Below are 9,108 nucleotides of genomic sequence, written 5' to 3'. Positions count from 1 at the left end.
TTAGGTGTTATCAACATGTCAATTTATTATAAGCAACACAAGACTTTAACAGCCAATGACATTTACAGCTGGGGAGACTGGACTGATTTTCTACTGTTTAGTGTTAATCACCATCTAATTTAGCCAGTTAAGAGCTACATTTAGCCTTAGATGTTATATGAATATGGTCCCTGAAGCACAGGTTTTATCAGCTGACAATTTTCAAAAAAATAAAAATAAATAAATAATGAAACATTATAGGCACAAATACAAATTTACCTTTAGAAATGGTGTTTAAAAAAAAAGAAAGAAAAAAAGGTGTTATTGTTTTGGCAAGTTTACTGTTTAAATTATAACATGTATGAAAACTTGTGTGATATTCCCTTAAAATAACGTTTTAATAGATTTTATTATTATTATTATAATTTTAAAATTCATTTTACTGTGCAATTTCTTTCTAATTTCTTTGAGTTAGACCAAACTTTTATTTTGGTGGGTTGTAGACATTTGAGTTTCTGTGTGTTTTAATAAACTATTATTATTATTATTATTAGGCCTACTTGAAGTATACTCTACTGTGCAATAGTAATATATTTCTGTTATAATTTCTTCAAGTTATACCGAACTTTTATTTTGACAGGTTGTTTTGAAGACATATACAGTTTCTATGTGTAGGCTATATGAAACGAATGAATGACGATAGTTTTGTCAAATTAAATGGTGAAATTCTCGTGCATTGACTCTCATAGCAGCTCTGCGATGAAAGTGCACATGTGTATCCTATCCTACATCATGTCTCAATACAGCGAAAAGCTGAAAACACCACGAGCGTGAGTCACGCGTGCTTCAGTGTGTGTGTGTTTGTGTGTGCGTAGTGGAGCACACATTGAGCGCTCATTCCCAGAGACGCGTAGAACAATTGCAGTCTCTTTTAACTTTAATATTCACAGACACTAGTCCATATCATATCCCTACTTTTGATTTATTAATTCAAAAATAGCCAAATTCCGTGATGACGTTCTGCTTAGCAAGCTCCATTTGTGACTGGATTCCGCGATTCGGTGTCGCTTCGCAAACACTGACGGGGTGAATTTATGAATGAAAATGTGAAAGTTCTGACACAAAACGAAGTTAAGTATCCTCACGATTTTTTAAGTGGGTATACGGAAATCCTTGGTCTTTTCTAGTGGGTATACGGCGTATAGGCTACCTGCGTATCACATAGACTACACTGGTTACCTGTTTGAAACATTATCAAAAACGCGTCGTTGTTACTTCCTCAAATATGTCAGAAATGTAAAAGATTCCTTCAAAATCGTTGTACTACACAGTAAATTAGGGTAAATTAGTCAAATAAAGTTTCAGAATTTAAACATTTCGTGAGAATGAGCCATGTTTAACTGCTCTTTCATCGCTTAGGGATCATGTGTAAAGTGCCACACTGTATCCTTATTTAGTTAGACCAGGTTTTTACTTTTACATTCATGTTCTTGGCAGACGCTCCCTTTACTTATGTGGCGTTGGAATATGAATGTCGTGTTTAAACTGGGTAGAGAAGTGCATTCAAAATCAACAAAACCACTTCACACACTCTCCATACACACTCCACACGGGAGGAGGAAACACCATTCACATCAGAGGACAATAGAAAGACATCAAAGCCTTGTCAGCAAACAATATGTCCACATTGTTTTCTATTATTATTCATTTTCTCTTGTTCACGCTCTCCATTGTGCTCGTAATGAGAGCGTGGATGCGTCGAAAATTGCAGAAATGGTTTATTGTTATCTTAAATATTATTATTTATGAAGTAGAATGATTTGATCAAAAGCAAATCTTTTAGTGGGAATCGCTGCATTGATAACATTCTGTCTACAGTCTAACACAATCCATCTTAAGCCTCACCTCCAACATGTTTAAATCACTGCAGAAAGTGTTGAAGTAGTTTCATTTACCTCGATGACGTGCGCTCGTGGAAGCTGAGATGACTGACACATGACAAGGGCCCCTGTCACCATGACAACAGGCTCTAATGGAGGCCCCTCCTCCTAAAGTACATAACCCCTGTCTCTGATCTGGCCTGCACTTGCTCCATCTCTCTGCTGCACCGAGGTAAGGCCCTCTCCCTTTTTTTTAATACGCTTATTTAGTTTTTTCTGAATCTACATACATTTCAAAATATTTTAGCAATACATTATATTATATTTAAATAAGTAAAAATGTTTACAATGTTTATTCAGTGTGTTTAGAGACTGTTCAAAGAGTATCAGAGGGTATTTTAAAGTGTTGTATGTGTGTGTGTGTATATATATATATATATATATATGCAATATTTTTAAAATATACTTTATTATTTATATAATGTACATCCCATAGATATATGGCTATTTATGATGTGTTATGATTTAAATCAAAATGAAGCAAGATATTTTTCTTTTCTTTTTTTCTATATTTAGATATTTTGATTATGTCTTATACATATGAATGTGATGTTTTTAAATATTATTAATGAGTATCTTACATTGCATTTGAATAAATGCAATATTAATATTCATCAGTGCTCAAATAAATGCCTTAAATTAAAAGTAGAAAGTGGAAAACCTGTTTTCCATTGCTGTCGATGTTATTTTTAATTGCTAATTGAGCCTGAAATGCAAATATTGCAGATTTGTTTTTGTCATCATGTATAGTTGGAGAAAGTACTTATTTTCTTTGAAAAATGAATGGTAACATATAATGAGTGATGAATATGTTTCTTGTTAATTTAATGTGATGCATTTAAGTATCATGTTTTGCAATGACATAATTAACCATATTACATTCAGAACCCAAACACCAATAACATGATCATCATTTTGTGAAGCGAGAAGCTGCTTTTGTTGAATCAGTTTGCTACCATTCCCAGGTCCATTAAATATGCTTTCCAGTAAATATGACAGAGCCTTTGTCATGTACATGAGTGTGTGTGTGTGTTGAACACGAGCTGTTATCTGATACCTGAACAGACTGCTGTGGGGAGCATGTCCACTGACTGTGTGAGGTCACTCTCAGACAAAGCCGAACACACACTCACCATGCACGAACATCTCTGTAAGTACCGCATTTGTGCATGTATATCTGCATGCACAATGTTTTTAAGGAAAAGAAATACATAATGACATTGGAAGGGTCAAAATTGAGGTCAACAGCATCCAGATGGCAGATGGCGACAGTCTGACTGATACATACAAACCAATGATTGTGAACCTGTTTCTGAAATGCTCTCCTGCAGATGGGAACGCTGAAATGGACAATCAGAAGCACGGCTCCGAGGAACATCAGCAGGACAAACTGGGACAGAAGAAACCCCGCAGGAAAGACACTCCCGTCCTCAACAGCCCTCCACTCATACCAGGCAAGACTTCTCGCTGTCATCTTTTCACCCTCACGCCCTCTCCATCCACCTCTCGCTGTCTCTTTGTCTCAGTTCCTTGCGTTTGTCTTTCGCAGGCGTGAGATTGATGAAGACAGAGGCTCGAATGATTCATCAGGAGGATGAGGAGAAGGAGATGAAGAAGTAGATGTGTGTTCAAAACATTCGGTTTTCACTGTTGTTTGTGTTGTTTTTGATCGTTGACTGAGCCTTCATTAAATGTAGGTTTTGCAGATATTTGTCATGTCGTCATTTCAGTGCTATGCTGTAGAAACACAACTCAGAGTGAAGCAAACAACACCCATTTAATTACAATATTGCAGCATACATATTGGAATAGTGTGAATTTGGTCATCATTCATAGCAGAAACAATGTCTGTCTAAATTGACCAGCAGAACTAATACATTTATTCTGAAAGCGATGATCAATATAGTGGTACATGTACAGGTGTGTTAGTATAAGATAATGTTTGTACAGCAGGTTACAGTACATTAAGGTAAATCTCAAGAAACCTGTCAATAACATGTTCAGGTCATATTTCACCCCCAAATCAAAAAGCAAGGTTGAGGGCTGGGAAAGAAATTATATTTTGCAATTAAGCAGGTTTTGCTCCCTAATTCTATTTATGGTAATACAAAAAAAGGAAAAGTATTCATACATCATGTTAGTATTTGTTGTGCCTTTAATTAATGTTGATTTAAATAAATAAAAAATATGTAAAAAATAATTGTATCAACATTGTATCTATATATCGCTGTTTTTGCAGCTTTGACTTGCCGTGTACTCCACCAGGGTTTAAAATAAATTATTGAAAAAAAAATAAAAAATAAATATAAATATATATATATATATATATATATATATATATATATATACTTATATATACAGCAAGTGCTGGGCAACGATTAATCGCATCCAAAATAAAAGTTTGTGTTTACATAATATATGTGTGTGTACTGTGAATAATTATTTTATATATAAAAATACACACACATGCATGTATATATTTAAGAAAAATTTGTTATTTATATATAAAATATTTATATATCATATAAATTATGTATAAATATATATATACAGTATATACATGCAAATATTTCTTAAATATATACATGCATATGTGTGTATTTATATATACAAAATAATTATTCACAGTACACACACATATATTATGTAAACACAAACTTTTATTTTGGATGCGATTAATCGCGATTAATTGTTGCCCAGTGCTAAATATATTGAACATAAATATTAAAAAATGTTGATACAATTATAAAACATTCATAAAACATACAGTATATATATATTTAAAGATGCAAACAATTCACAATGCAAACAATCTTGTTGTATTGTCTTTATGCAAAATATATATATATATATATATATATATATTTTTTTTTAATTTTGGGTTGAACTGAAATAACATCCCTTAACTACAACATCACTGCAGAACAGACCTATTGCTGTGTGTAAAGCAGCCTGAAGTGTGTGCAGTGCTATCGGTGGGGTCAGGGTCAGGGTCACCTCCCCCGTCTCAGAGAGATGCTCTGGAGATGTCTGGCCTTGCTACGGGGGTCTGCTGGTTTGCTGTCCTCTTTCTGTGGGCGGGAGGGCAAGTAGGACTTGGCACAGTAACTGGGTTTTTTACTGTATCTGACCAGGTGGTATTTGCGGCGGGTCGTAGCTGCAAAAAACAGAGAAGAATCTTAACGAGGAGGCCGAACTATTCGTTTCTGTACATTTAAAAACAAAGGTCAAATATACCAAAAATAAAGACTCAAACTCATCATCTGAGCCCTTTGAGTAAAGATTTATTGTCACAAAAGTGCAATTAAGGAGCATTGAAACAAGCATGATCACATGACCACACCTGCCTAATGATTTGATATTTTTGTTTTTGAAATAAAAAGTAATGAATGCATCAACAAACATTAGTGTAGAAAAAAAACAAAAAACAAAATTAAGATAAAATACAATCTCATGACAAATTATACACTGGTAAGTAATAAAAAGGTAAACGAAACAAGTTGTGTGTGTATATAAAAATGTCTAAGAGAATGTTTGACTGCAGTGATGCAGTACACTAGATGGCCAACAGATGGCTGCACAGTACCATATGATTCATGTACTGCTGATCGGAATATTCTTTTATGAAAATGTTCTGTGTTTGAGTGACGGTGAAGTGACACTGTACGTGAGGATTTCAAACCCAAAAAATAAATAAAAAATAGCTTAGTTTTGACACAAACAGAGGTTTCCTGACAAACACGTATGTACTCAACTAAGCTGAACACGTGACAGTTACTACAAAGCCGACGTAAACACTCATTAAGGCAGAATCTCATTGTGCCATATTTACTCATCAACTTCAATATTCTATAAATGTACAGCAGTTCACCTAAATAATTTCACATTCTGAGCCTAAACAAGGTTAAAAAGGACTGATATGATATGTAGGCTATCATATTCCATCTGTTAGTATCACAACTCTCACTACATGCTTGATTTCTGCATAAAGCAACATATCACAAATAATAAAAGAGGGGTTTACCATAGAACCATTTTTGGTTCCCCAAAGAACCTTTCAGTGAGCACTTCTTAAAGGATCCGTTTGGTAACACTTTATTTCGATAGTCCACTTTAGACATTCTATAAGTGACTTTGCAACATGTCAACTAGCAGTCATTATTAGTAGACTCTCTGCTTCAACAGACATTCTACTGACTATAAGTAACTTTGCAAGTACATGTTAACTTATTCTATTAACCTGAACCCTAACCTAACAGTCTACTAATATTCTAATAAGAATTAGTTAACATGTAGTTGCAAAGTTACTTATAGTTAGTAGAATTTCTAAAGTGTAACCAAACATTTTATTCTTAGAGTGAAGAACATTTTAAAATTCCAAAGAAAATGTTCCATGGATGTTAAAGGTTCTTCATGGAACCATCAATGACAATAAAGAACTTTTGTTTTTAAGAGTGTGTGGAAATTTAACAGAAGGGGAGGGGCATAAAAAAAAAAATATCATATATAATATTCATATTTTATAATGGCACAGTATCAACCAATCAAATGAGCTTTGCAAAGTTCAGCAGCACAGCTGTGAAGAGCAACATGCAGACTGAACTTTTCCAGTAAAAAAACCCCTCTCAGATCTGAAGAGAACGTTGACACAGAAAAAAAAAGGTCAAGATATGATTCATGACCCAGAACCAAGGACAACTAAACAGGAAGATGAACACGACACAAATGACAACAGAGAATAACTCACAAGGATCAGGAATTAATAACAGATTTAAGGCAATAACGCTTCTTTCTTTTTTTATCTTTCTTTCTAAGTATGCATTGAATGATGGCTTGCAGTGACCTCCAGTTAAATGACGTACAGACATTATAATCATCTTTGGTTGAGGCAACAGAGACATTTACACAGGATTTCGCTGCCTATTTATAACAGCCTATATTAGGAGGCCTTTACTTTTTTTTTTTTTTCGTTTTACATCATTTTTGTTTTCTACATTTCTACATTAGTTTTTATAAAACTAATATACAGAAAGATTCACATGAACAGGCGCATTATACTGTGTGTGACACACTCTGAGAAGATGGCCGGCACAGACAGAGACATAAATACCTCGCTAGGACAGTGAACTAAAGACTAATATCAGCATGCAGCATCTAACACATCAAGATGCTCGTGCTCATACTTTATTCTAATTCTTCATTTACCAGATTAAAAAAAAAATCCCTTTTTATCTCTGTCAATTCTCAGAGATTTGAGTAAGCATGAATAGTACACCCTTTAACAATTCATCTATATTGTTCATACCAAATTTCCCTATAAACACTTCATAAATAATATAATATTTTATATACATCAAATACAAAAATAGAAGAGAATTCAAAATACAACCTAATGTCAAAATAAGTACATTTACTACATTTTTTAAGGTCTCGAAGAGACGACAATGGTTGCAGAGGGTTGAAAAAAAAAATTGGCCCAATAGATTTGGCTCATATAAGAAAATCAGATTTTTTTTAAATGCATACAGTGGGGTTCAAAATTCTACAGTATTTGTTCAATTTAATGCAAAAAAATATATATTTAAAAATTATAATGTACTAAATATTAACAATTTGAACTTCACAATATCCAGCTGATATAAATGTGTGTTGTGCAAATCACATATGACAACATCATTTGAATATTCTATCAAAATTACACTGTATTGTGACAGAACTGATTATTTGTGTACTCAATGAGTTGAAAAAATCTTCTATAATCAAAGTGACATTGGTAAATGATAATGGATCGTTAAACTAACGATCCAAACCCCCCAATCACAAGAAGCTCCTGAAAAGCATATGTACAGAGGACACAGGTGATGGAAACCGTACAGTATCAACATCAAAACAGGACGACAAATCCACAACTAGCAATGATAACAATGATAAAAACAAGAGGTAAATGAACACTAGTTCTGCAGACATTCTTTGACCGCGTTGAAGGTGATGTGAGGGACTGAAGTTCTCCCTCCGTTCACCGTCTGTGCAGGTGTTGCCAGATGTTGCGCCGTCCCCGGAGGAAGAACATCAGGGATGGTTTCCACAGTCGTCTTCATGTGCGACAAGAGTTTCTAAAACCCACCGCACGTCTCTTTGCGTTAACAAAGTCTCAGTTCTCTGATGGCCTTGTGCATCTCTGAACCAAAAGCTGGCAAACATCCTTAAAAGTCGGATGTGAATTAAAAAACGAATACGAAGATTGTCCATCAGAGACAGAAAGATGTGATTTTAAGAAAGAAAACATCCTCAAAAAAGAAAAAAAGATGAATAATAAAAAAGAACCACCAGGTGACAGCATAGCACAGGGTTTGGAGTCCTGCAGAAATGGAGCTGCTAGTTTGCATCAGGTGCAGATTCTGCCGGTGAAGACGAGGAGATCCCACAGTTACTGTGCTCGTCTTCAGAGTCTGCAGAGGAGAGCAGATATTTGGCACATTTAGAGCTCTTGTTCCCCAGCTCTGACTGATGTCTGACAGGGGAATGAGGCGATACGACAACTCTCATGCCATGAGCTCAGATGGAGGGAATTGAACTTATTTTGATGAATTTGATGAATGAACTGGTTTCTCCTTATCTACTGTTTGCTGCTGAATTCATTATGACTTTTAGGGATACTTCAATATTCTATCATCATGTCGTTCCAAACCCACATGATTTTCTTTCTTTAGTGGAACACAAAAGGAGTTATTTTGAAGAATGTCTTGGCTGTTCTTATATACAACAAAAGTGGGACTAAAAGCTCCAAAGAAAGCACGGAAAACTATTAGTCATGTAGGACATGCAGCAAACAATGATGTTTGACTTTATATCTTGGACGATGGATCTTGATTTGGTACAGTATGTTTGAAAGCACTCCTGAACAAGTACTTTTTGTCTTATTTTCCAGTTAAATGAATATATAAAGGTCCTTGAATCAAAATACGCCATTGTTCAAAATATTCTTTATAATTAATTATTTTATTCAGCAAGGACGCATTAAACTGTTCAAAAGTGACAGTAAAGAAATGCATGTATAAAAAATGTATATTTCAAATAAACACTGTACTTTTGAACTTTCTATTCATCAGAGAATCCTGAAAAAATGGTATCATGTTTTCCAAAAAAACATTAAGCAGCACAACTGTTTTCAACATTGATAATAATAAGT

The 9,108-nt window shown here is 34.3% G+C and overlaps 2 protein-coding genes across 7 annotated transcripts in view; one reads left to right on the top strand and one right to left on the bottom strand.

Moving 5' to 3' along the window:
• Positions 1–1,862: 1,862 nt before the first annotated feature.
• Positions 1,863–3,624, top strand: ppp1r17 (protein phosphatase 1 regulatory subunit 17). 3 transcript variants are annotated; one of them, XM_084102049.1, is made up of 4 exons: positions 1,863–2,091; positions 2,985–3,069; positions 3,251–3,373; positions 3,469–3,624. In XM_084102049.1, exons 2-4 carry the CDS (start codon positions 3,000–3,002, stop codon positions 3,537–3,539), a joined length of 264 nt encoding a protein of 87 aa, XP_083958175.1. In that variant the 5' UTR covers positions 1,863–2,091; positions 2,985–2,999; the 3' UTR covers positions 3,540–3,624. The 3 variants fall into 3 exon arrangements, with proteins under 3 accessions (XP_083958175.1, XP_083958174.1, XP_083958176.1); XM_084102050.1 differs by lacking the exon at positions 1,863–2,091 and adding an exon at positions 2,866–2,884; XM_084102048.1 differs by lacking the exon at positions 1,863–2,091 and having other exon boundaries at positions 2,749–3,069.
• Positions 3,625–4,600: 976 nt separating this feature from the next.
• pde1ca (phosphodiesterase 1C, calmodulin-dependent a) overlaps positions 4,601–9,108 on the bottom strand; it is a 67,288-nt gene continuing 62,780 nt past the window's right edge. For 2 of the 4 annotated variants that reach the window (XM_084102848.1, XM_084102849.1), the window contains one exon: positions 5,184–8,368. In XM_084102848.1, coding sequence (XP_083958974.1) covers positions 8,295–8,368 — 74 coding nt within the window. In that variant the 3' untranslated portion in view covers positions 5,184–8,294. Of the gene's footprint in view, positions 5,077–5,183; positions 8,369–9,108 lie in introns of those variants that run through there. The other 2 variants (XM_084102847.1, XM_084102850.1) reach the window with 2 other exon arrangements.

Source organism: Abramis brama (genome assembly GCF_963993115.1).
Source record: "Abramis brama genome assembly, chromosome: 24".
NCBI lineage: Eukaryota > Metazoa > Chordata > Actinopteri > Cypriniformes > Leuciscidae > Abramis > Abramis brama.
Note: the sequence above shows the minus strand (reverse complement) of the source record. Positions and strands in the feature narration are given on the sequence as shown.